The 26,407-nt window shown below is 41.2% G+C and overlaps 1 protein-coding gene across 2 annotated transcripts in view; it reads right to left on the bottom strand.

Annotated features, from left to right (window-relative positions):
- Positions 1-26,407, bottom strand: part of COL4A3 (collagen type IV alpha 3 chain) — an 81,972-nt gene that overhangs the window by 28,966 nt on the left and 26,599 nt on the right. For both annotated transcript variants that reach the window (XM_081861488.1, XM_081861489.1), the window contains exons 4-23: positions 17,853-17,897; positions 16,417-16,461; positions 16,120-16,182; positions 15,862-15,915; positions 15,103-15,129; positions 13,559-13,636; positions 12,558-12,620; positions 12,136-12,171; positions 11,977-12,018; positions 8,577-8,654; positions 8,118-8,180; positions 7,486-7,542; positions 7,077-7,121; positions 6,333-6,386; positions 5,176-5,217; positions 4,753-4,840; positions 3,272-3,307; positions 2,954-3,118; positions 2,097-2,189; positions 1,150-1,245 (exon numbers count right to left, since the gene is read on the bottom strand). In XM_081861488.1, the coding sequence (XP_081717614.1) occupies positions 1,150-1,245; positions 2,097-2,189; positions 2,954-3,118; positions 3,272-3,307; positions 4,753-4,840; positions 5,176-5,217; positions 6,333-6,386; positions 7,077-7,121; positions 7,486-7,542; positions 8,118-8,180; positions 8,577-8,654; positions 11,977-12,018; positions 12,136-12,171; positions 12,558-12,620; positions 13,559-13,636; positions 15,103-15,129; positions 15,862-15,915; positions 16,120-16,182; positions 16,417-16,461; positions 17,853-17,897 (1,270 nt within the window). The remainder of the gene's footprint in view (positions 1-1,149; positions 1,246-2,096; positions 2,190-2,953; positions 3,119-3,271; positions 3,308-4,752; positions 4,841-5,175; positions 5,218-6,332; positions 6,387-7,076; positions 7,122-7,485; positions 7,543-8,117; positions 8,181-8,576; positions 8,655-11,976; positions 12,019-12,135; positions 12,172-12,557; positions 12,621-13,558; positions 13,637-15,102; positions 15,130-15,861; positions 15,916-16,119; positions 16,183-16,416; positions 16,462-17,852; positions 17,898-26,407) is intronic.

Genomic DNA, 26,407 nt, shown 5'->3' with positions numbered 1-26,407 from the left:
ACCATCCAACCATCTTAGGGACTCCACTCTGGATTTGTGCAGGGTTTAAAGGTAAAGGTCCAGTTGGGTCCAGTCGCGGACGACTCTGGGGTTGTGGCGCTCCTCTCGCTTTACTGGCCGAGGGAGCTGGTGTACAGCTTCTGAGTCATGTGGCCAGCATGACTAAGCCGCTTCTGGTGAAGCCAGAGCAGCACACGGAAACGCCATTTACCTTCCCGCCAGAGCGGTATCTATTTATCTACTTGCACTGCATGCTTTCGAACTGCAGCAGACATTTAGGACCATAGTTTTCCTTCCCTTATAGATGGGCCCCCTTCCCAGGTTGACAAGCTCCACCTGCTCCTAAGTAACTGGCCATATACTACTACAGAAATAACCAGACTGACATTGAAAGCAAGAATGCCTCTTCCGATATCAGCCAGCCCAAATCCTGAAATCAGGAGAAGGCTGTCTGTGCTCCTGCCAATGTCTGTAATTCACTGCATAGGAACTCAGAGTAGGTCCTTCTCTGTAGCACAGAAGTAGCTGGCAAGGTGTGGGGGATGCCACAGAGCTGCCCTCCCAACACTAGCACTGCAGGCGCTTACTTGCATGGGGTGGAGACAGGTTAGCTTTCCCTGAGCAGAATATTAAACAATAATATCCTAAGGGAGATGACTCATAGTCTAATGATAAGTAGAATACAAGTTGGAACCTACAACAAAATGTTGTAGTACAGGGTTTCAGCCAGCCATGACCTCATCTAAGATACTCCATTCCAGACGCACCTTTTTTCCTCACTAGTGCATTAAACTTTTATTATACAAAGCCAGTGTGCAGCTGTTTGCTGGTGTCCTGGAGTTGCGTTTTTTACAATCCTGTTGACACCAGCTGTGCCCTTTAGCACTATGGGCACTCTATAGGGCACTCTGGCAGCAGGGTGATGGATCAAAAGGGACATATTTATCCTAATAATTTCTAAAACCTCCCTTCTTAAAGTATATAAGCAAAACCATGTTACTAATTTATGATCTACATCAGAATGGCTGAGGTAAAATGTTCTATAAACTGGAATATACTGCCAGTTGGAGATTTTTCACCCTCTTCTACCCCTTTCCCTGAACTCTTGGTATATTTTAGCAAGTCTCAAGCATTGTCAGATTCTTTTACCTTTAACTCCTTGTTCACCCTGTGCTCCAGGAACACCAGGAAGGCCAGGTGGCCCTGTCAAAAAGGTGCACTGGTCACATGGGCCTGCTTCTTCACCTGCAGTAAAATTATTCCTCTGTTAAAGGTGACATTGGTAAATTATTGCTATGTCAAAAACACATGTGCCCTACAGCACTGTATGTATTTATCAGCAATGATGATTATTTATTAAGTTTCTCTACTGCTCTTCATTCAAAGATCACAAGGTGATTTACAATGTATACAAACACAAATATAGGATGAGAAAGAGTGTAATCATGTTTGTGCATCTAATTCCCCTGAGCTTTCTATATTTAGCAATATGGTTAAGCCTAGGAGCAGATAGTGAGGCAAATTTCCCAAGTAAAGAATATTTGTCCTTAAAATGATAAATATTAGTGTTATTGGGCAAGCCTTTAGTCAACAGTGAGAAAGAGAGTGCCCACAGAGATCACACTTTATCCCTCTCTCTGATTTTTATCCTACTGTTCCTTCAAGAGCTCAGTCTAGCTTAGGGGATCCGTAGTTTATCCTCACAGCAACCCAACAGTGTCTCAAGGTCACTCAGTTAGAATCAAGGCTGACTGGGAAACTGAATCCATGTCTCCCCAGTCTAAGTCCAACACTGACTGTCACACATGCTCATATAAATATTGGCATTTGGTACAGGGTAAAATCCTCATTATTGTTTGGAAGGAGAGAGAGGAAGCCAATCTACTCTGGGCCAGTTTGGTTGCCTTTATGAGCTCAGAATGAAAAGCAGAATCGGGTCTAATTGCCCTTAGCATGATGAAAAGGAACTGAGTATATTCTATGCCTAAGTAGTCTTGACAGAGTCTAATAATCATTATAGTTAAGATTTCTGTTCACCACCATGCCGTCCTCAAATTATTAAGATTGGAAATGTATTTGCAAGTAAGACTACTGACCTTTTGCTCCACTATCTCCTGAAAGGCCTGGAGGTCCAATGCATCCTGGGGTTCCTGGGGGTCCCAGTGGGCCTCTTTCAAAAGTTATTATACCTGTTTATGGGTGAGAACAACAAAAAATATTCATGCATTGCTCACAAATATCTTGATAGCCTCTGTTATAGGCCATTTAGGGTGTTCTAAGGACTTCAGATTTAAGGTGAACTTATATTATGGTGTTGACAACATGGAAGAAACACAGGCTACATGCATTCAAGTCATAGCAAAGAACAAAACACTGGAAAATGTTGATATTTGCTAGTTATTCTTACCACTTCGGGAGGTCAATGGGGAATGTCTAATAATTGTGGCATTTATTGGTCAACCTACAAAATACCTTTGGTTAACTAATGAGCATATTTATTTAGTTTGTTAATCGGGGCAGGCCACAATAATATAGAAATTATATTTCGGAAACCAGTATCAAACCATGGTTTAAGATCCTGCCTTGTTCTGAAGCTGGGAACCATAGTTTCTCAGTTAAGGTGAAACAGGAAACGATGACTAATTAGATACTTTCACACTGCATATTAAGTTGAGATATGGTTATCTGAACTTAGCCAGTCTCTCACTCCAAAGCTATTGGAATAGGAATCAATGAATTTATATACCAGATTTAATCCAGTTTCTATCATTTGCAAAGCCATCATACTTTCTCTACTTTAATATTTCTGCTTTCCTTTGCAAGGATGGTTGCAACAGTAGTGGCTGCTTTTAGCCATAAGAAGTTCAGTTGGATAGTCCATTAATTCCAGAGTTGCACTAATATGCCATGAAAACATTCTGGCTACATACAAATAATGATCATCTTGCTCTACCTGGTGGTCCTGAAAGACCTGGTGATCCTGCTGGGCCAGGTCTTCCTTGCAATCCAGGAAGTCCTGGAGGTCCAATGGCATTCATGCCAGGTTGTCCTCTATCTCCTTTACTTCCTTTGAGGCCTGGAGAGCCTGTTAGACCTCTTGGACCAGGTCTCAAAACACCTAATGCAAGAGTTAAAAGTATTATTTCCATTTCTATGTTTTCTGTACCAGTGCTTGTAGCCATTTCAGAGGATTTAATTTCATGTTGTTGTTTTTTAAAATATCCCAGAATTCCTTCATATATCTGAAACACACAATATTTATTGGTCTTACCTGGCCTTCCAGTGGCACCTGGGGGACCTCGTGGTCCTGCAAGAACAGTATATTCATCACAAATCTATATTATGCCGGCCAGCCAAATATGTACTGGCTACCCATCTGCTATTGAACCAGGTTCAAGGTCCTTATAAACATTTACATTATACCCCCAGATCAATCACAGAAATCATCACAGGAGTGTTGCTGGCACCCTCCTGAATTGGTGAAGCGCATTTGACATCAACATAAACATGAGCATTAAGTGTCATTGGCCCAGCCCTGTGGAGTGCTCTTCCAACAGAGATTCAGCATGGGCCTTTAAATGTTTGCTGAAAACATGTCTTTGCTGCCAGGTTTGTAATGGTGCATGCCAATCTGAACTTTTGTCTATGGTTTATTTCTGTAGTGTCTATCATGGCATGAGAAAAGTTGGCATAATTTCATACAAAAAGACACCTCCCCCCCCTCCTGGTCTTAGTACTTATGTCAAATGTTTCCTGGAAGACATTGGAAAGTTCCTGAAGTTTTAATAACTAATGTAAAGATCGGCACATTAATCTAGTGTTACCAATAAACTTTAATTATCACCCCCTGTAAGGGTTCCACATAAACAATAGAATCATCATATAAAGATAAACTTAGGACTCATGAAACAAACATGCTGGGAGGGCAAGCCTTTTCTGTGGTGGTTCCTCATTTGTGGAATGTTCTCCCCAGGGAGGCTCACCTGGCACCTTCATTACATACCTTTAGGCGACAGGCAGAAACGCTTCTCTTCAACCAGGCATTTGGCTGATTAACATTTCACGGCTTTTTGAATATGTTTGTGAGGGTTATTGGTTTGTTTTTGTTCTATTATTTATGTTGTATTCTCACTTTCAAATTTTCTGTTGTGAACCACCCAGGGATCTTTAGATGAAAGGTAATATACAAATCTAATAAATAAATGATAATAATAATAATAAAGATGGGTGGGAGTTTCTTAAAGGTGAAATATTGTAGGGTGGTGGAGACTCCTTCCCTGGAAGTTTTTAAGGCGATGTTGGATGGCCATCTGTCACAGATGCTTTAGTTGAGATATCTGCGTTGCAAGGGATGGGACTAGATGACCCTCAGGAACCCTCACAACCCTACAATTCTATGATTCTATGTCTTTTCAAAACAAAACATCATTGAGTTCAATGGGGCTTACTCACAGGTATGCAGGCTTAGCCTAATAATGTATACTGAGACCAACAGGCATTTTATAGCCTGAACTCTACTCTCCTTGAGGTCAAGTAGACCTCATATTCAGTCCCAAGGTATTTTAATCTCATAGGGCTAGACTGTTAACACTGAAGAGGCAGTGAAATCCCAACGGCCTCTTTCTCATCCTCACTTGCTACCCAGAAGCCAATGGTGTGATGTAGTTTTCACATGTCAATATGCTTCATCTGAGTGTACTGGTAGTATAGAAAGCTCCTGGTATGTTATTTAAACCTTTGATGCTCTCTTACCGGGTGCTCCAAACTGGCCTTTGAGTCCTGGGAGTCCTGGATAGCCCTGGTTTCCTTTTTCACCTGGCAATTCATCATAATACTCTGTCTTAAATAAAAAGAGGGAACAGACAGACAAAAAAGGAGAGAAAAATAGTAATAATGAAGAGAAAGGCATGGCTGCATGTAATATGAATGTGGCGCATTTGTGTAATGACTTGGTTTTCCTAAAATCGTAAGCTGAATTCCATTTTTTTTAAACCAGGGCTCCTTTGGTGATGTGATTCCTATGTGAAGCTAAACACAGGCCACTATTAAAAACAATTTAGCTACACATATCCTGAAGCAGGCATCTGACACTGATCAGCATGTTGAAACTAGGCACTGTCTATTAATTTTATGATATTAAAATGAAATATAAAGACAAATGGAATTTGCACTTACTGGACCCCGAATTCCTTTGCTGCCGATTTCACCTTTCTGTCCCTATATTAGAAAACAGAAAGAAATATAAGAAACAGGTTAATTTCTCAAATCCAATGGAATTCTGAAACCTATTGACTACGTTGGATATAGATTAGTGGCCACTTGGTCTACATGTTAAAAACAGTTAGCAAGTGATCTAGAAAGTTCATTTTTAAAAAGATTAAAATATCTAAAATTTTCTGGCTTGATTATTCTTTTGCCTAGGTTAGAGCTGAGAATCCTGTGACTCTCCAGATGTTGCTGGATTCAAACTCCCATTAGCCCCAGTCAGCATGGCCAATGGTTAGGTTTGATAGGAGCTGTAGTTCAGAAATATCAGGAGGGTCAAAGTTTATCTGTCCTTATTCTAGGTATGTAACCATTGACTAGGGGTCAACAATGTCTTCCATGATGCAGGTCTGGTCAGATATTCATGGTTTTTTTTTAGTATCCCCACCATGCTTCAGTGAACTAAACCCTGCAAAGACATACCTATTGTCCACTTGAGATCGGTCCATTAGAGCAAATGGGGCGTTGCCCCACCAATCTCAGTTTGTCCCCAATGAGCTCCCACCTGCCTGCCTTCTTACAACCAGTCTAAGGAGTGGCACTGGCTATTACCTCCCTCCTTCTTTAGCTCATCATTGCCATGGTAGAACTCAGCAGGAAAAAGAGTGGGGCAAAAGAATTAGTTGCCTCTGCCTGTCATTGGCTCTGGCTCCGCCTACTGTTGACCTCTCTTCCTTCTGCCCTACCATCAGCTACTACTATCAGTAGTCAAACCCTGTAAGGACATTCTTACGACCCTTTGTCCTATCAGAGTACTTGCTATTTATGAACTTCAAAAACACTAGAATGAAGAATCGATTTGTAAGCCAAGAACAGAATGTACCAGCAGAGTTATGACTCATTCATAGTCTGCTGGTTTTTTACTTATGTTTTAAGTGGCCTTGAGCTTCAGAGAGATGGTATAGAAATGCCCTAAAATAAAATATAAAAAACTGTTGCTTTAGAAACTTGGTGTTCATTAAAAATTGTATTTCACTTTTGCTGAATTGGTAATATACTTTTAATTCCAAGTTTTAGGAATAGGGAAGCAAAATGCAGCAGACAAAAATGAAAACAAGAGCTTTTACCTTGGGACCAACTTTCCCAGGTCTTCCTGGCAAACCCTGTTCTCCTTTTTCTCCCTGCAGGAAATTAAATTATACATAAAGGCTGGATCTAGACATGTCAAAGAAGCGATTCGGTTAAACGCGTTGTAAACTCATACAGGGAAACCCGGTAGGGAAAGATGGGGCTCCACAGCGCCATCTGGTGTCACAGTGTTATATCACATACACAACACATATCAAACGCTTTTTCTTTACCAATCTAGCTGCATCCAAAGACACAGTTCATTGCAGCACCAATATACATTTAGAGCAACCTTTGTGCCCAAAGCTGCATGAAGATTCAGGTTCTGGTCTGTGTCCCTCTTCCATGAACTGACCACTCAAAATCACTGGATCAATATAGGACTAGGGTGGGAAACCTGTGGCCGTCAAGTTGTTTTTGAACTCCAACTCCCAGTGGTTGGGGATGACGGGAGTTGTAGTCCAACAATACCAGGAGGGCCCCTGTTTTCCTACCCTGTTATAGGAGGTTTCTGGAGACACATTAAAGTTTGTGCAGGCGTAGCTCTTCAGCCATTCTGCCCCTTACTCTGCTCTTCTCCAGAAGCTATCCAATTCCTGTATTGATCCACCTTAATGATGCTCGAGAGTAAGATACAGAGTACCATTTATTTTGCCAATAGACAATAGCCTACATCCTGTCCAGTCCAGACCATGACCACTAATGTACATTGACACAAAACATTTAAAAAAATTATTTGTTACCAGCAAACCAGGTGGACCAGGAGTTCCATCCTTTCCAGGTCTACCCTAATTAAACAAACAAACAAACAAACAAACAAACAGACCACTTTTTAATACTTTGTTGTTGTTAAACAAAATATGCTATTATTATTATTATTTTCCTACGTACAATATATTATTCTAATAAAACGTGGTTTAATAAAGCTGGATATGTGGAACTACAGATCCAGTGGACTCAGGTTGTATTTGTATTAATCATTTCCTCAACCACAGTATGGGTCTGATAACCATAAAATGTATTTTCAGACTATAACTGTACTGTTAACCTTTCTAGACGACAAAAGAAATATCTGTAACACTAGGTAGTTTTCAAAAAAAAAAAATATCAAAAAAATCTATCAATTGCAAAAGGGGGGGGGGGTTTACAAACCTGAGGTCCTGCCTCTCCTGGATCTCCTTTTACACTTCGAAAATCTCCAGGTGAGCCCTAAAACACAGATCTACCAATCAACACACATCCTTTAGATTTATGTTGCTACACTGAATGCACAACTCATATTGTTTTATATTTTTAGCAGGCCAGTGCAGAGTTTGTCTGAGGCCCAGTGAGGGAGTCCCTGGTCAGCTGTTTGGCCCAGGGTGTTCTTGGCATGGCAGTGTCAGTCTGGAAGGCCACTGGCACCGCTACCCCCCAGGCTTCTTAACCCTCTGAGGCCCAGGGCAAGTGTACCCAGCTGCCCTCCCTTTCTGATTTTTAACATTTATAATAATATATATTTAAAAGTAGCTATTTCCAAATTAAGGGCACCGCTTTGAAGTGTAGCTCAGAATATTTAAGGCGATGCCATCATTTCACAGCATTCTACATCCAACTTGTATTTTATTCTATGACCCTCAGGTTGAGGTCATGTAAGCAAATGTATTTATATACCGATTAAATATGTTGAACGAAGTGTACATATATATATGGTCATGTCAGCAGCTTTCAAATATATGCTATTTTAAAAAAATGTTTTATTATCTAGCTTCTGAAGTATGAAATGCTAATTCAATACCACTTACTGAATCTCCAGGGGGTCCTGGGGGTCCTGGAGAACCCATATCTCCTTTATTTCCTTTTAATTCCTGTCACAAAAATAATAATAATAGTATTTATTTATGTATTTATTTATTCAGTGAACCCAAAAACAAAGATGGTACTTAAAAAAGAGATATATTTTAACTGAGTCATTGGAAGAAGCAAAGATACGAACTGAATGTTTGCTAATGTAATTTAGGGATCCGACATAAAAGAGGTAGAAATGTTGCACATTTTGGTAGAAAAAATCTATATATGTACACTTTCTTTAAAATAAATCTATATAAACTTTATTTGTTTTATCTTTTCATAAAATTTATATATTATTAATATATACTTTATACCCCACCCTTTCCCCTGATGGGACTCATACAGTGAAAAAGATGAACAACTATACAGAATGCTTATTATATTAATGGTCATTAACAGTATTATACTGCTACCGTCATATTTTCTGCTCCAGTTAGGGTAACGATAACTGTTCCAGTTGGTCCTGGAGGGCCCATTAGTCCATTGTCACCCTGTGGTAAAAAAGAAAAATCAAAAGAGCTATTTCATATATGTTTATGGCAAGTAGGATAGCACATGACAAATACCAGCGATTATAAAATGTGCTCACAATAGAAGACTGGAGGGGAGGTATAAAAATATGCTCTAATGGCAAAATTAGCATACAGTAAATATGACGCGGGTGGCGCTGTGGGTAAAATCTCAGTGCCTAGGACTTGCCGATCGTATGGTCGGCGGTTCGAATCCCCGCGGTGGGGTGAGCTCCCGTCTTTTGGTCCCAGCTCCTGCCCACCTAGCAGTTCGAAAGCACCCCTAAAGTGCAAGTAGATAAATAGGTACCGCTTTATAGCGGGAAGGTAAACGGTGTTTCCGTGTGCTGCGCTGGTGCTGGCTCGCCAGAGCAGCTTCGTCACGCTGGCCACATGACCCGGAAGTGACTCCGGACAGCGCTGGCTCCCGGCCTCTTAAGTGAGATGAGCGCACAACCCTAGAGTCGGACACGACTGGCCCGTACGGGCAGGGGTACCTTTACCTTTACCTACATATGACTTCAGGATTGCATAACAGATCTATTGAAAATGGGTGTTTATTTTCTACAGGAAAAGCACACTTTTCAGGCATGTACCGTATTTTTTGCTCTATAGGACACACTTTTTCCCCTCCAAAAATGAAGAGGAAATGTGTGTGCGTCCTATGGGGCGAATGCAGTTCTTTCGCTGAAGCCTGGAGAGAGACAGGCGTCGGTGTGCACCGACCCCTTTCGCTCTCCAGGCTTCAGGAAGCTATCCGCAAGCCTTGTGTGCCTGGTGGGAGTTCCCGCGGGCTCGCAAGGCTTGCGGGTGGCAGCCTGCAGCGCGGAGCATGGGGCGCCCTCCGGAGGATGCCCCGTGCTTCGTGCAGGTGTCGGCAAGCCTTGCGCACCTGGGGGAACTCCCCCCAGGCGCGCAAGGCTTGCGGGGGGCATCCTGCAGCGCGGAGCATGGGGCGCCCTCCGGAGGACACCCCGTGCTTAGCGCAGGTGTCGGCAAGCCTTGCGCGCCTGGCGGGAGTTGCCGCCGGGCGCGCAAGGCTTGCTGATAGTAGCCTGTTCTGGGGGCTGGGGTCAGGGGAAGCTCGGGCTTCCCCCACCCCAGCCCCGCGGCTGGGGGGGGGGAAATAATTTTTTTTTTTATTCATTTCCCCCCCAAAAATGAGGTGCGTCCTATGGGCCAGTGCGCCCTATAGGGCGAAAAATACAGTATTTAGTGTTTTGCAGACAACGGCTGAATCTGTTTGCTAAAGCATTATTTGTGCAACATTGCAATTATATAATAAAAGCAGCAAAACAAACAAACAAACAAACAAACCCAATGCATTTAGCATTAATGGATATTCGTTACAAATAAAATCCACTGAAGCAGTCCTGATCTAATTTTAAAAATTCAGCTCAAATATTCTACATTATCGAAGTCGTGTACTAGTCACAACAATATGCTAGCTTAACATGGCATGTTGACCATGAAAATAATTTGGCAAAAAGATACGAGGCTGAAATTCTTGGGTTCGAGATACAGCCGTTCTAGCCAAGAATCTTATCTCCAACTCTGTCCTGTCCTGAGCATATAACATACCAGAAGTTCTGAGATTCTTCTTACCATACCCTTTCTTTCTTACAGGGTGCTTGGCCATTTGATTTTGTCATTCAAAATAACCCTGTTATTTCATTTTTGGTCAAATTCTGCATTTTACATTATAATATAAAGCACATTAGGAAGGCTGACGCTTTCAAGCAAAGGGCTGCTCACAGACTGTGTTAACCGACAACTGTTTAATTTCTCAAAAATTGCCTCTTCATTATACTCTGAAGGAGCCAGCTATTTTAGTGATTGCTCTCTACACTATCACCACAGCCGTTTGTGTTACGTCTAAGTTGGATAAAATATTACTGCCTTTCAAATATTCATATTCAAGGTGAAATTCAACAACTTCAGCAGGGCATACCAATTACTTTTCTTTAGGGCAGGGGGTAGAACTTGCTTTTAAAGACAAGTTTGTCACAAAAATCCCTTTGCCACTGCTTCATGTAGCAGTTTGACAACCTGACAAATGCAGCAGTGTTCATGGCATGGCATTATTCCCACAGAGCATTCAGCCCAAGGAATGCTGCAAAAAACCTGGTCAAATACTTTGGCCCAGCAATTGTTTGTGTTTCCCAGATAGCACGTCCTCCCTAATGAGGGCATGTGTTACGGTGAGACCTGGAGACTGACCTCCTCGTTGTGGGTGGGTATATTGGACAGCCACAACACCCAATTGGTAGGTCCCTCATTGCTGGGTTGAATCTGGCCAATGGGGTGCAGTCTAAACGGATCAAGGAACCTATATATGCCCATGTACGTGACCCAGAGTTTCCTCTTTCAGCTCGTGCATTAGAACACCTGCCCACCTCTCCCTATATTTAGGGCATCTTGCGATTGACCTTGCTATGTCGTTGTGTGTTGTCTGTCATTGGGACAGGGGCATGGCAGGAATTTTCCCCATTTGGCTGACTGGCTGTTGCCATTTGGGTTTCGCTTGCCATGTAGCAAACCATCACAACTTGTAAGGTTGCAGATAAGCATTGATTCAGGTGATAGGGATGGGAGAACGGTCTCACCATCCCTATGTGAAGGGTATTCTGTTAAAGGAATCCAGGGACTCAACTTGGTTTGGTCAACCCCAGAGAGGGGGTTGTGCCTGTGCCTGAGTCCAGGGGAGCATCTGGGGAGTGAACAGAGTCTGTTCCCTGGCTTTCCGCCTACCTCAGGTGTTCACCCTTGGCCGACCTATGATAGAGCTCTGGGTCAGCGCTACTTGCAAGGGTGCAGGGAGCTAGTCGAACCTGAGCCTATGCAACCACTCACTTTTTCTGTAATTAATAAAGTTGTGGCCTAAATTCTGCCAAAAACCAAAACTAAAATTTGACTCAAATGTGTGTTTATTTAGGGGGGAGGTCTCTGGGTCTGAACACGCAAACTACACTTGCCAGCTGAATCAATAGTAGGTACAGCAGACTGGGACAGCTGACACTTATCTGTAAGAGTAACATAGACCCTACTGTGAGAACAGAGCACCTATAGCAGGCCTGAAGTGAAGTGAAATAGCCAATCTGGTTTTTGAGAATTCATTTGGCAACTGTAAGAACACAAGGAAGATAGCTGCACTCTTAATAAGATCAAGACTTAAAGTGCCCTAGAGAAAGCAGCATTTATTGCATGCTACTGATATGCCCTTAGCTGGTAGAAAAACAAAAATAATCAGTTATTTTGAGGGGAGCAGGGAGATGTATGTATATTTATGCGCTTTTTTTTTTACCTTTAATCCTTTGGCACCAAGGACTTTAACACCCATAAGACCCTGCAAACAAAACCAAAATGTCTTTAACAAATGTTTCGAAAGCCCCAATTAATGATGGAAACGGAAAATGGCAGTAGGGGCAATTCAACAGTGTTGATATTGCAATTCTGAAAATACCTTTGGCCCTGGAAGTCCTGGTCTTCCTAGTGCTCCCTAAAAGTACAGATAAACACATTACACATTTTGCCTGTAATGCTTTATGGAAGAAACATCATCCACCTTGCCTTAAAAAAAAAAAAAAACAGGGACAAAATAAGTAAAGAGGTGCTTAAATGATAATACTTACTTGTACTATAAGTATGAACAAATTCAGAAAAGGTCATTTGCAGAGTCTTGGATAATCAAGCACAATAAAAATATCAATGTATTCAAGGCTAGTTCCTTGGGCTACCTAGTGATGCCAGAATGTTTTGCATGCCACTGAGCGAATGTGCACAATTTTCTGTTCTCCAACATCAGAACGTTGCAACTTATGTCTTATGTGCCCTTTGAATAATACCAAATTTTAATCAACATAGAAATTCAGATTTTCTACTTACCGGAAAGCCTGGAGGGCCCTCTGGCCCTATCAGCCCTGGTAATCCTCGAGGTCCTGGATCACCCTTTACATCAACAAGAAATAAAAATAATGCTTCCGTTAATTGGTTTTGTTTGTTTGTTTTTAGGCTTCTCTCACTCCCTTAGGCTGCAGCCCAAGCCCTGCCCAAGGAGCTTCAGATTGTCAGCCTTGCAGGTCACACTGACCAAAGTGGAAGAAACAGGACAAACAGCCCACTCCTACTCATAAGTCCTATTGAGTTATTCCCATTCTGCTTCTGAATAAACATGCATAGGATTCCACTGTTAAATATTTTGACTGTCACCTCTATGGTCTGCTACATTCCTGTCCATAATTTTAGCCACCAATGGAGGAAACTGGGCAGTTTTCAAACTTCCACATTTAACCACTTAATTTAACACATATGTTAACAGGAATGGGTAGACAAGCATAGGAATGCCCCCCCTCCCCGCAGAAAAAAATATAAACTATCCAGGGAATTCTTCTCTAGGGACTTTATAAAAGGAGAAAAAAATAAACTTCACAATTGGTCCTGGGGCAGAGACTTGCTTCATAACTTGTATTATTATACTGCCCTATCTCAAACTACAGATTCGTGTATTTGCAATCCCACTAAACTGAATATATTTATGCACATCTGAAAGACTTTTCACAGAACCATAATATGATAGGATGATAGTCAACATGCTGTGATTGGAATTCTGCACATGCAACAGGACTTCCCCTTCCTCTACTTCCCTCTGCAGCTGCCCAGGCTCCCCTACATTTAATCCGGAATGTCCCACAATCCTTGGGAGCAAATTTTCAGGGTGTGGGAGGAGCTGCAGTAGAAGGGAAAGGAAGGGGAACACCCACTGCGAGAATAGAAGTCCATTCTACTGGTGGATGGACTCTATTGGGTGTCACACACAGACTTTTAGGGTGGAAGGGACCTCAACAACCATCTATTTATTGTTCAAAATAGAATGTTTTCAGGCTTACCTGAAATCCAGGCATTCCTGGCAATCCAGGATCACCTTGGGAACCATAACCCTGGTCATACCCACTTGCGGAACATCCCTTGGAGAATTAAACAAGAGAGAGAGGCAAAATGAGTTAGTCCATTTTATTTAATGTTATTCTCCCTGCCCCCCGCTTTTTCTTGACAGGTGGAACAATAGACCAGCCTGTCAGGGTTGAAGGGGGTGGGCTGCCAGACAGCATCAAAATAAGTGTAGCAAATGGAATATATTTTGATATGATGTTTTAATAATGGCAAGAAGATTAAAGAAAATGCCTTGCAGTACAAAACTGGGGATGAGAGGATTTGTCCCATTTCCCTTTTTATTTTCAAGACATTATTATGAAGTTAAAATAACAATCTAGTAAGAAGTTTGACATTTTTTATTTAAAAAAACTGTACCAAAACAAAGAAACACTAGGGTTCACAGCCATCATCTCATAAAGTAAAGTACATTCTCAAGAGACTACGCAATGAATTAGATGTTGTAACAAAAACCGATCTGGTACAGGGGGAATACAACTCAAATGTTATCGATACCAAACAAAGCCCCATTTGGGACTTCCCATCCCCATGATTAACCTGTCGTATAACTAACAGATTACTGCCAAATGGAGGCAGAATCCATAGGTTTAGCTGAACCCCAAGATACACATTAATTTATGGGTCAATTTCTCAGAATGAGAATAAACATTATTTTTGGAACCAGATACTTAAAGAAAAACCTGAGGATGCGTTGTAGCTCTGTGATACAGTCAAATGAACAACTACTAATAGAAAAATTATAAGTACACATTGTCTGCATTCAACACGTCAAAAACATTCTTCCATTTTTTTTCATTGTTCCTCTGGCTCCCAAAATAATGGAATTCTGATTTAACCCGGATAATTGCTATAATTAATTATAGACTTGGAGCTTGCATTGTTGCTGCAATTTTAAGTTCCTTCAGCTAGCTTTACAAACCTTTCCCCCATCTGCTTTACTGATGTGCACTTATAAAACTCTTGGGGGAAAAGCAATATTGATGTGATCATATGAATGATTGCACAAAATTCTTCCTATATTCTGCTTTACTGATGAGCACATGCACTCCTGCACATTGGTAAAATACCCCACATAAGCAATATCGCTAAAATTATATCAAGTTTTGTTTTTTATCATATCAAGTTGAATTTCCTCAAGTGTTTATATCAATGCACATAAAAACATGTAAACATTGGCAAAACACTGCATATAACTACTGCTATAATTATATAAAGATTGATAAAACATTGCAAAAAATGCACACAGTGACAAAACGGAGCTAGGAAGACATGAATGAACGAAAGGAAGTAGAAGTTGTAAATTAACTGCACATTTATCTGTACAAATTTTGGAAGAGTTTCTAATGCTTCAGTTTTGCTTTAGAAAAAAGACAAGTAATTTAGAACTGAAATATTCCTATAGCAAACAAATGAGCAGAACTGCATTTCCTGTGTCATAGAACTATATTTATTCTGACTTGCTTTTTACAAATTAACTTACTTTTTCTCCCTTGATTCCTTTAGGACCCTAGGTAGAGGGAAGGGAGAGATAGACACACATCACATTATAAATGCTTCAGATCTCATATTAGAAACTTATGCAGGTAAATTCTGCAATGGAGCCCTACAAATTAAGTAATGTATTTAAAATTTCAAAGTGCTTACAACTGCTGTCAAATATAGGTGGAAATAGCAGGATCACAGAAAAAGGAAAGATATGAGCCAAACTTGCCGATTTTACCATTGGAAATTATTAAACATAATAAACTTTTGATTTTTCCCTAAACTATGCTTTTTAATAGAGTGTTTTCTCTTATTGTCATTTGAATATAAAATGAAACAGTACTGAAACATTGAAACATTGAAATCAAAAGAACTTGCATATTGGGCTGTTTACAATTTGGAAACTGATGCCCAAACTAAGTTAAGAATGATAACAGAAGATACCTAAAAGTATCTGATTGGTTTGTTGTGTAGCAATAATGACTTTCCAGATGACCATCAGAGTAGAACAGCAGGATATTGTGTGGCTTTAATGATAAAAGGTAACCCCCTATCTATTCAGTGGCCCAAGATTGAGACACAAGTTCTTGCTGTGTGAGTTTGTCCTTTACTACAAGCTTCCATTTGATAGTTTGCAACACATTTCCCAGCCTCTCTCCTCAGGATTTTCCCAGTCAATTAGTATGTGGTGCTTTGAACCCCTGGAATGAGAAAGCTCTACATAAGGCACATTGGACTATCATTAATTGAAACTTACTGGTAATCCTGGGAGCCCTCCTTGCCCTGGGAATCCTGGAAATCCCTGCTCCCCCTGGAAAATAGAGAGACAGTAAGCAAGAAGCTGACAAAGAGAGGAAGGAGAAAGCGTAATGGGTCCCAAGAAATGTGCTCTCTAACTACACATGCACACACCTCCCCCAGGCTCCTTATCCTAGGGATAAAGTGTCACAGTGTGATGCTTTACCAACTCTTCCTCTTACAGGTGGTCCACTATTGGTTCTTGCTTCATTCTTACCTTTGTCCCATTGCAACCTGGTATACCTGGACGTCCTGGAGCACCTGCATTTCCTGCTTCACCCTAAAAGTAGTTAGAACATTGCCAAGGTAGCTATTAGTGCAAACTTACTCGTTATAGCCTTTTGACTGTATGGGCGGCTGGTTTATTAAAACTGAATACCTTTGTGCCTCAGTAATAGCGCACTTATACTAATAAACCTTTAAGATGATTATTGCCTCCATTATCTTAAAGGTTTATTAGCATCAGTAACGTCAATATACTTGAAGCTGCTCGATTAAGTTTTGTTGTACTTACAGGAAGGCCTGGGGGACCTGAATAACCAGGGACTCCTGGCAAACCCTGGTGATAAGAAGAAATAGAGAAAGAAATCAGTCAGTAGACTGTTTTTTAATAAAACAAGCCTATTATTATCTAAAGTTGTGGAGTTGTCATTGTTCAAGGGTCCAAAAGAACAGACTGTGCTAAGGCTAGGCTAAGTACCATTATACAAGTAAGCCTTAATTCACCTAGCAGACCAAAACAATCCCAGGACAGCAAATGTATTGATCTCTCCTTGTGCTTAGTTTCCATGAACTTGCTTAACAAATGGCATTCATGACATTGTTTGTGCCATATTATTATTTGCATCACTGGAATGCTGTAGGATCTGTCATTGAGCTGAGCATGAGGAAATTCATTTATAAAAGCCTTTTTTATTATTAAAAAAGAGATTATGCTGTATCTGAACTTTGAGTCATTGGTAGTGCACTGGCTATTTAAAACTATATATGAAGAGTATGGGACAGTGGACATTGCTTTCATGATTTAAGAAATAAATAAACCTAGAGAAGGAGTAGGATTTCCATCTTAGAAATAATTGTACATGCTTCTTTTTAGTAAGTTGTTTATTTCACGTGCAGTTGATATTTGGAAAGTACCCACTGTTAGTAAATACTGTGTTTGTCGACATTGTCTGTAGTTTTAAAAAGCTGTTGAATACACTGATTCAGGATTAAGTATTTCTGTTAGGGAAACAGTTGTTTACCATAATATTCACATGTGCAATCCTACATTCAGCGTATGTTACCATACAAAAGTATACTATTGCATAAAACAAAGAAATGCATATGTTTTGAAAAGTGTGCAAGCACATAGAAACATGATTACTTCTTCCAACTCTCCACACTATAATACAGCTGTGAAGTGTGGGCAATTTTCTCAGAACTCTCTCTCTCTCTTTCCTCTGTGTGTGCATGGGGGAGAGAGAGAGAGAGAGAATGAATATGTATGAGTGAGGCGGGGCATTGTTTAATACATTTCCTGCACAACATCTTCCTGATTAAAACTCCCCCCACCCCGCCAAACTCTTTGCTGTTTGCCCTGGAGTGGCAGAGGAAATACAGGCACCCCTGCTTGCTTTCCTGGGGGCAAAGTAGCTTGGGAAAAAATGGCACAGTGAAAATGTTTATTTATGTGTTACATTGATACCTCACCCTCTAAGGAGTTTAAGGTTGCACACATGGTTCTTTCTCTCCCCATGTTATCCTCACAACAACCACATGTGACAACCTAACCACCAACCCAATCCCAGCACAGCTTCCCCCAAAATTGGCAGTCCCCTGCAGCTGCAATTCACTTATCAAAAAGCACATCATAGTACCACTGAGATCATGTCCATCATTTTTAGAAAATTGAGAATTGTTGCTGTTCTGAACACTGCAAGTTAATATATTACTGAACAAAATACGAACCCTTGAACCTTTAGGCCCAACAAAGCCCACTGGCCCTGGAAAACCCTAGGAAGCAAAGGAAACAATAGTTAATTATACTGGAATTCCTGTCTTTTTGTAGAAGGTCCAAAGACATAATCTGTTCTTCTGGTGTTTGATATCTGTTATACTCTAGTCTAATGATCAAAAGAATTCAAGTAACAGGCAAAAACCAATCCAACTCCAGTGACTGCTACTTCACACGCCCCACAATGAATATTCTCTTTTAAGGGGCAAAAATAATTGTTGTTTAGTCGTTTAGTTGTGTCCGACTCTTCGTGACCCCATGGACCAGAGCACGCCAGGCACTCCTGTCTTCGGGAAAAATAATACAGCCATAATAATAACAACAGCAATAGAATTGGAAGCACAAAATATTTTTCTGTAAGGGTCTAAAATAATTTCTTACCTGTCTCTCAGGGCAAATACATAGCAATAAAAAATGGACCAGCAATATAACAGAATTTTCATTACATAGGATGTGCTAGTTCTCTCTCTTTTTTCTTTTATATAGAATTTTATTAGAGGTTTTTAACATACAGTATCAAGCAATAAAATCCAAAATTTTAAAGAAAGTTATATACATATATATATGTATGTATGTATACATATGTACACACACCCTATCATCCTATCATCATTTTATCTCAATTTTGAAAATGGCTAGTTCTCTTTTTTTCAATCAAGAGGCTTTAAAATGGGTTCAGTCATTAACTGTACACACTGCACAAGAACAGAATGCACATAGATGTGAAAAGCAGGTTTTCCAATATTGAGCAGAGGTACATGGATATATTTTGCATATCCATAGAAATTATGCAGCCTAGTGAATGCCCATAGACTGGGTATGTGTTGAGGCTTCCTGCTCTGTTCCCAGCAATGCCCGCCACATAGTCATCAAGCCCTTTAAAATCTCACTAGTCAATGGGAAAGTGTACTATGTTGCTAAAACTCTCATGTTGAAATCAACGGGATTTCAAAATGTTTAACCTTCGCTGGACTGTGCTGAAATATACCAGTGGCAATCCTAGGGCAATCTTAGGAGTGTGGTGGAGTCTCCTTCTTTGGAGGTCTTTAAGCAGAGGCTTGACAACCATATGTCAGGAGTGCTCTGATGGTGTTTCCTGCTTGGCAGGGGGTTGGACTCGATGGCCCTTGTGGTCTCTTCCAACTCTATGATTCTATGATTCTATTATTCTAAACATGTCTACTGAGAAATAGGTCATATGGAATACAGTGGCGCTTTATCCAAGTGGGTTTAGGATTGCCATCTAAGGGAGCAATCCTATAACAAGAAGTTGCTGTAAAGCAGGCTGGTGTAAATTAAGTCAGGACAAAGTGCTCCAGATCTAAACTCAATCTGGGAGCACTGTTGACTGACCCAGCCTAAACCTGAAAGAGGGAAAATAAAGCTTTAAAAATAGTGCTTGAGTTACATCTCTCTTTTTGCTGTATAAACTCTCTCCCCATTTTACCCCTGCTCATCCCAGCAGATCTTGCTGTAGAATTGCTCCCTTATTTAACTTCTGTTTCAGGACTGCTTGCTGTTTGCTGCCTGCTGCCCAGGAGGACTCCCCTGAGTGAGTGCCTGAGGGCCCTGCTCTTGCCACTTACCACCTGGCCCAGGGCGGGGCCTGACAGGCCTCACTAGGACAGTTGCTGTTACTGCCGGAGGGGCACAGAGTGTTTTTAAAATGTTTTTTAAAAAATTCTTTTGTATTTTTTGTATGTGGGGGTGGGGTGGGATGAATATTTGGTTGGGCTTGGGGAATTTTTTTGATTTTGATGTTTTTGTAATTTTTACAGTTTTTTGTTTGTATTGCTTTATTGGTTTTGTTTGTTTGTTTAAGGTGTTATTTTGTTCTTAAGGGGAGGGGTCAGGGCTGCCGGGGAGTGGGCCCCAGCCCACAAAATGGCTGGGGCATGTTCCACAGGAGGGGATGCACTGGGAAAACTGATCTCAGTGATCATGGGTAGGAGGAGGAGTTACGCTAAGACTAGACCATGTCATTACAGAGGGGGCAGGTTTAATCATTGTCTGAGGACTATCCCTGCCTCCGGGTCTGGTCCTGACCGGATGGATACTCGAATCAGCAAGGGATACCCACATGACCTGAAGGTGCTGCTGTGCAATGCCAGGTCAATGATTCATAAGACCACTGCCATCCATGACTTGATCATGGATGGAGGACTTGACCTGGCATGTGTAACAGAGACTTGGTTGGATGAAGCAGATGGGCCTGTCCTTGCCGCTGCTTGTCCACCAGGTTTCTCTTACGCACAGCAACCCAGGTCATGTGGGCGGGGAGGGGGGGTTGCAGTGATTTTTAGGAAGTCATTAGTTTGCACCAGGCGTCCTATTGGGAAGACCCAGTTTTCCGAGTGCATGTTCTAGAAGTTGGGCAATAGGGGCAGTACAGGATTCCTTTTGGTGTACCGACCTCCCCGCTGCACCAAGGATTCCCTGCCTGAGCTTCTTAAAAAACCATCTTTAGATGCGGCCACAATGGCCAACTATCGCCCAGTCTCAAATCTTTCATTCTTGGGCAAGGTGATTGAGCGAGCAGTTGTTGAACAACTCCAGGCACGCCTGGAAGAAGCGGACCATTTGGATCCCTTCCAGTCGGGATTCAGGCCTCATCATGGGACTGAAACTGCCTTGGTCACACTGGTTGATGATCTCCAGCGGGCTAGGGACAGAGGTGAGAGCTGTTTCCTAGTTCTGCTGGATCTCTCAGCAGCGTTTGATACCATCGACCATAACATCCTTCTGGACCGTCTTGAGGGGCTGGGAGCTGGGGGCACTGTCATACAGTGGTTCCGCTCCTTCCTCCTGGGCCGTGTTCAGAAGGTGGTGGGGGGGGATGAGTGTTCAGACCCCTGGGCTCTCACTTGTGGGGTGCCTCAGGGTTCTGTCCTCTCCCCCATGCTTTTCAACATTTACATGCAGCCGCTGGGAGAGATCATCAGGAGGTTTGGGCTGGGTGTTCATCAGTATGCGGATGATACCCAGCTCTACCTCTCTTTTAAATCAGAACCAGTGAAGGCGGTGAAGGTCCTGTGTGAGTGTCTGGAGGCGGTTGGAGGATGGATGGTGGCTAACAGATTGAGGTTGAATCCTGACAAGACAGAAGTACTGTTTTTGGGGGACAGGAGGCGGGCAGGTGTGGAGGATTCCCTGGTCCTGAATGGGGTAACTGTGCCCCTGAAGGACCAGGTGCGCAGCCTGGGAGTCATTTTGGACTCACAGCTGTCCATGGAGGCACAGGTCAAATCTGTGTCCAGGGCAGCTGTTTACCAGCTCCATCTGGTACGTAGGCTGAGACCCTATCTGCCTGCGGACTGTCTCGCCAGAGTGGTGCATGCTCTGGTTATCTCCCGCTTGGACTACTGCAATGTACTCTATGTGGGGCTACCTTTGAAGGTGACTCAGAAACTACAACTAATCCAGAATGCGGCAGCTAGAGACTTCTGGGTTAGTGCCATCGGCTAATGGCGGAATTCCTCTGACTAAGAGGAATTTACTCCGTGAAAATCGGGTCTGGCCGTCACAGCGAAGGCGGAGACCCTTCAGAAATCACAGGTGGTGAAGCCTGTGAACGTGGGATTCGTCAGGCACCCTTTGTGCCTCCCCTACTCGCGGGGAAACCCTTTTTCAGGTCTCCGGAGCGAAGTGGGGTGAGCAGCGCGGTGCTGTGAATCGACTGCTTTTTCCACGGAGTGAAGCCGCGTAGCCGTTGCCGGAGAGCGCTGACTTTTTCCTGTGAACAATTGGACTTTAAAAGACACTACCCGTGAGTAGAACAAATTGGAAACTATTAAAAGAAGAAAGATTTAATTCGGAATTCTAGCGGGGAGGTATAAACAGGAAGTCCGCCTTCCGCTTTTGTAAATAGAATAAAGCAAAGAGGCTGCAAGCTAGAGTCTTGGAAAGCTGATTGGAAAGGGAAAACTCCAACCTCCAAAAATAGTAAATCCCCCCCTGGAAGCAGGAGAAGGGGGGGGAGTTTCGGACTATTTATACCTGCGAGAGAGAGGGAAGGAAGCTAAAATTCCATTGCTCAGAACCTGGGAACGGACTGCAAATAGAACAATAAGGCTGTTGGGTCTGAAGCTGTGACTGGTAGCTGTCAAAGAGAGATACTTTCTGTTGAACTGTTTCTAACTGTTTCTAATTGTCTCGCTCGGACGCTAAAGGGAGAAAGAAAGTAACCAAAAATTGAGACTAAATTTCCTGCTTAAGTTATGCTTTAAAAGGAGTTATTTTGGATCAATATAAGTACGGACTGTAACGGTTCCCCCTAGAGGAAGGTTTGGAAACTGTTATAGCTGGACCAGGGGGATTTTCCATTAGAAAAACAAAACTGCCTGACTGTGGGACTGACCTTGGATTTTCTGAGTGTTATGGCAGATGGGAAAGAAGAAATAGACTTGTCACTCCTAGAAAAAACAACAAGATCTGGGAAGTCTTGGCAGCGAAGAGCATCAGCATCTGGTCCTTCTGCCTCACCTGCAGTTGTACCAACACAACCCAAACCAAGAGGGGTGACATCAGAAGAAGCTTTAGCGATTGCACTAGGTAAGATAAATGAAGCTTTGGAAAATCTTAGCAGTAAAGTAGAAGCGACAAATGTAAAAGTGGACGCATCAAATGCGAAGGTGGACGCTGCAAATATTAAAATTGATATAAACACAGAAAGTATAAATAGTTTGGGACAAAAGGTGAATACTAACATAGAAGCTATACAGAAATTGATACAGGAATCTGCTTCGACTCGCCAGATTGCAGAGGAAACTAAGGAAAAAGTGGTCGCTGTGGAAGCCAAGGTAACTGAATTAGAAACAAAGAGAAACCAGACATACAGAGACAAGTTGAGGACCATAAGCTGATTCTTTCTATGATTGAGCTTAAGGAAAAACAGACGAACTTGAGGATCAGAGCTGTACCTGAATTGGAGAAGGATAGTTTGATAGAATTCCTTACGCAGGAATTTGCAGAGTTTTGGAAGCTGGATTTGGAACAAGAAGGAGTGAAAATTGTGAGTGCCTTTAGGCTTAGAAGAGGAGGGAAGAAGAATAAAGTAAGAGACTGTTTGATTGCTCTCCGTTCTAAAGAAGAGAGAGATAAAATTTTGGGTTGGCACTTTCAGAAGACTCTGGAAATACTGCAGACAAGAGTGGAAATATTTAAAGATATTCCGAAATACCTTTTGGACCTTAGGTCCAATTATGGAGATTTGGTTGCTTTGCTGAGAAGGAACGGAATCATCTTTAGGTGGGAATTTCCCCAAGGCCTATCCTTTAGTTTTAAAGGAAGGAAAATAAAAATAAGATCAGTTGAGGACAAAGAAAAAATTTTGAGCAACCACGGAGAGGATTTACAGAAGGGACTTGGAAAGGAACCAGGAGCATTGGACAGACGATCATCAGATAGAGGATTAGAGCAAAGAGTACTGGACAGAAGATCACCCATACTGGACATAGCAAAGCTAAATTTTGGATTGGGCTGCCCAGTGAAAGGGATACCAACACCACCAACAGAACAAGAGCAAGCACTGGGTGCAGTTGGAGGAGACTTAAAGTAACTAGACCATGGCACTGCAAATATTAAGTTGGAACATTAATGGGATGAACTCCCCTGAAAAAAGACGAAGGGTTTTTCATGTACTAAAAAAAGAACAATTGGACTTAATTTGTTTACAAGAAACACATGTGATAAGGCTACATAGGAAAATATTGATAAATAAGACTGGGATATGAATTTATTTCATCAGACAAAGTTAAAAAAAGAGGAGTAGTACTTTATGCAAAGGAGAGCCTATCACCGAAATTTCTTTTTAAAGATGACCAAGGAAGATTTGTAGCAATTGAAATCCAATTACAAGGAGAGAAATTTTTGATATTAGGCATTTATGCACCAAATGAGGGAAAATCGGATTTTTTAAAGAAGTTACATGAGACTCTGTTGAACCATATGGACTATAATATGATTTTAATGGGAGATATGAATGGAGAGGTATCTACAAACATGGACAAGGCACAGAGACAGGTAGTCACTAAGGATGGTAGACTACCAAAGACTTTCTTTGATATGACTGACAACATGGATTTAGTTGACATTTGGAGAATTAAGAACCCTCTGGGAAGAGAGGGAACCTTCTTCTCTGAGGCAAAAATGACATGGACAAGAATTGACCAAATTTGGGTAACTAGAGGGCTGGCTCCAAAGACTAGAAAGGCGGAAATATGACCTAAAACCTGCTCCGACCATAATGCTGTAAAGGTGGAATTGAAACTAACACCAATTGGTTCCTTCAGATGGAGGATGAATGACACATTGTTTAGGAATGAAGAAGTGACCAAGAAAGCCCCCCAAAAATTGAGAGATTATTTTGAGATAAATATGAATACTACTGTAGAAAAAAGAGTAATTTGGGATGCAAGCAAAGCGGTTATGAGAGGATTTTTGATACAACAGAATACGATTCAAAAGAGAGTCCAAAATGAGAAAAAAGATAAGATTTTGGAGAAAATAAAGGATGGAGAGAAGAAATTGAGAGCGAAACCAAAGTCGCAGGAGATTCTGAAAGAGATAAAGCTGCATCAAGTACAATATATGAAAATGATGAACCAGGAAATAGAATGGAAAATTAAACAGATGAGACAAAAGACATTTGAATAGGCGAATAAATGTGGAAAACTGCTGGCTTGGCAAATGAAAAAAAGACAAAAACTCAACACTATCACAAACTTGGAAGTAGAAGGAAAAAATATACAGGATCCAGTGGAGATTAGAAAATGCTTTCAGATGTATTTTAAACAACTATATACACAGGAAACCCAGAAACAAATGGACATTGATCGTTTTTTAAAAATAAATGGATTACAAAAAATCTCTCAAGAAAATAAACTAATGTTGAATTACAAAATAACGGAGCAAGAGATAGAAGGTGCCATTCAGAATATGCAATTGGGTAAATCCCCAGGACCTGACGGTTTGACTTCAAGATACTACAGATCATTGAAAGAATTGATAATACAGCCATTAAAGGAAGTGTGTAACGAAATATTGGAAGGGAAAAGGGCACCAGAGTTGTGGAAGGAAGCTTATATTACACTTATACCGAAAACAGAGTCTGAGAAGACACAGCTTAAGAACTACCGCCCCATATCTTTGCTTAATGTGGATTACCAAATTTTTGCAGATATTTTGGCCAAAAGATTAAAAAAGGTACTAGTAGAAGAAATTCATAAAGATCAAGCGGGCTTTCTCCCGGGCAGACATTTGTCTGACAACACGAGGAACATAATTAACATTTTAGAAAAGTTACAAGTGAACATTAACACTAAAGCAGTTTTGATATTTGTGGACGCGGAGAAAGCCTTTGACAATATTTCTTGGAGTTTTATGAAGAAAAACATACAGGGGATGGGGGTCAGTCAAGGGTTCGAAAACGGTATAGGTACAATTTTTTCAGAACAAAAGGCTAAATTAATTGTGAACAACATAGTGACGGAAGAATTTAAGATAGAGAAAGGAACACGACAAGGTTGCCCAATCTCTCCATTGCTTTTTATATCGGTCCTGGAGGTGCTCTTAAATATGATTAGAAGGGACCAAACATTTAAAGGTATACAAGTTGGAGCCAATCAGTACAAACTGAAAGCATTTGCTGATGATTTGGTTTTGACATTACAGGAGCCAGAATCCAGTACCAAAAGAGTATTGGAATTAATTCAAGAATTTGGCCAGGTAGCGGGCTTTAAGTTGAATAAGTTAAAAACTAAGGTTTTAGAGAAAAATCTAACAATGACTGAGAGAGAGAGAGATTTCAGAAGGAGACAGGATTAACACTGGTTAAGAAAGTGAAATACCTAGGGGTTAATATGACTGCTAAGAATGTGAACCTATTTAAGGATAACTATGAAAAATGTTGGATGGAAGTGAAAAAGGATTTAGAAATATGTCAAATTTGAAATTATCATTGCTAGGCCGAATTGCTGCGATAAAGATGAATGTATTGCCAAAGATGTTGTTTTTGTTTCAAACATTGCAAATTTTGGATAAAATGGAGTGTTTCAAGAAGTGGCAGAGAGATATTTCTAGATTCGTCTGGCAGGGCAAGAAGCCTCGAATAAAATTTAAGATATTAACTGATGCTAAAGAAAGAGGTGGATTTGCCCTGCCGGACTTAAAACTTTATTATGAATCAGCCGCATTTTGCTGGCTGAGAGAATGGATGCTTCTTGAGAACACTGACGTGTTGGATTTAGAAGGTTTCAACAATGTTTTTGGGTGGCATGCATATTTGTGGTATGATAAGGTCAAAGCACATAAAGCGTTTAAAAAACAATTTGTCAGAAAAGCACTGTTTAATGTTTGGATAAGATATAAGGACTTGCTTGAAAATAAAACCCCAAGGTGGCTGTCACCAATGGAAGCGAAAGCTCAGAAAAAGCTCAATATGGAGGCCAAATGGCCGAAATATTGGGAAATTTTGGAACAAGAGGGAGACAGACTAAAATTGCAGAGTTTT

This window comes from Podarcis erhardii (genome assembly GCF_964252035.2).
Source record: "Podarcis erhardii genome assembly, chromosome: 5".
Classification (NCBI taxonomy): Eukaryota; Metazoa; Chordata; class Lepidosauria; order Squamata; family Lacertidae; genus Podarcis; species Podarcis erhardii.
This window is presented reverse-complemented; position numbering and strand designations above follow the sequence as displayed.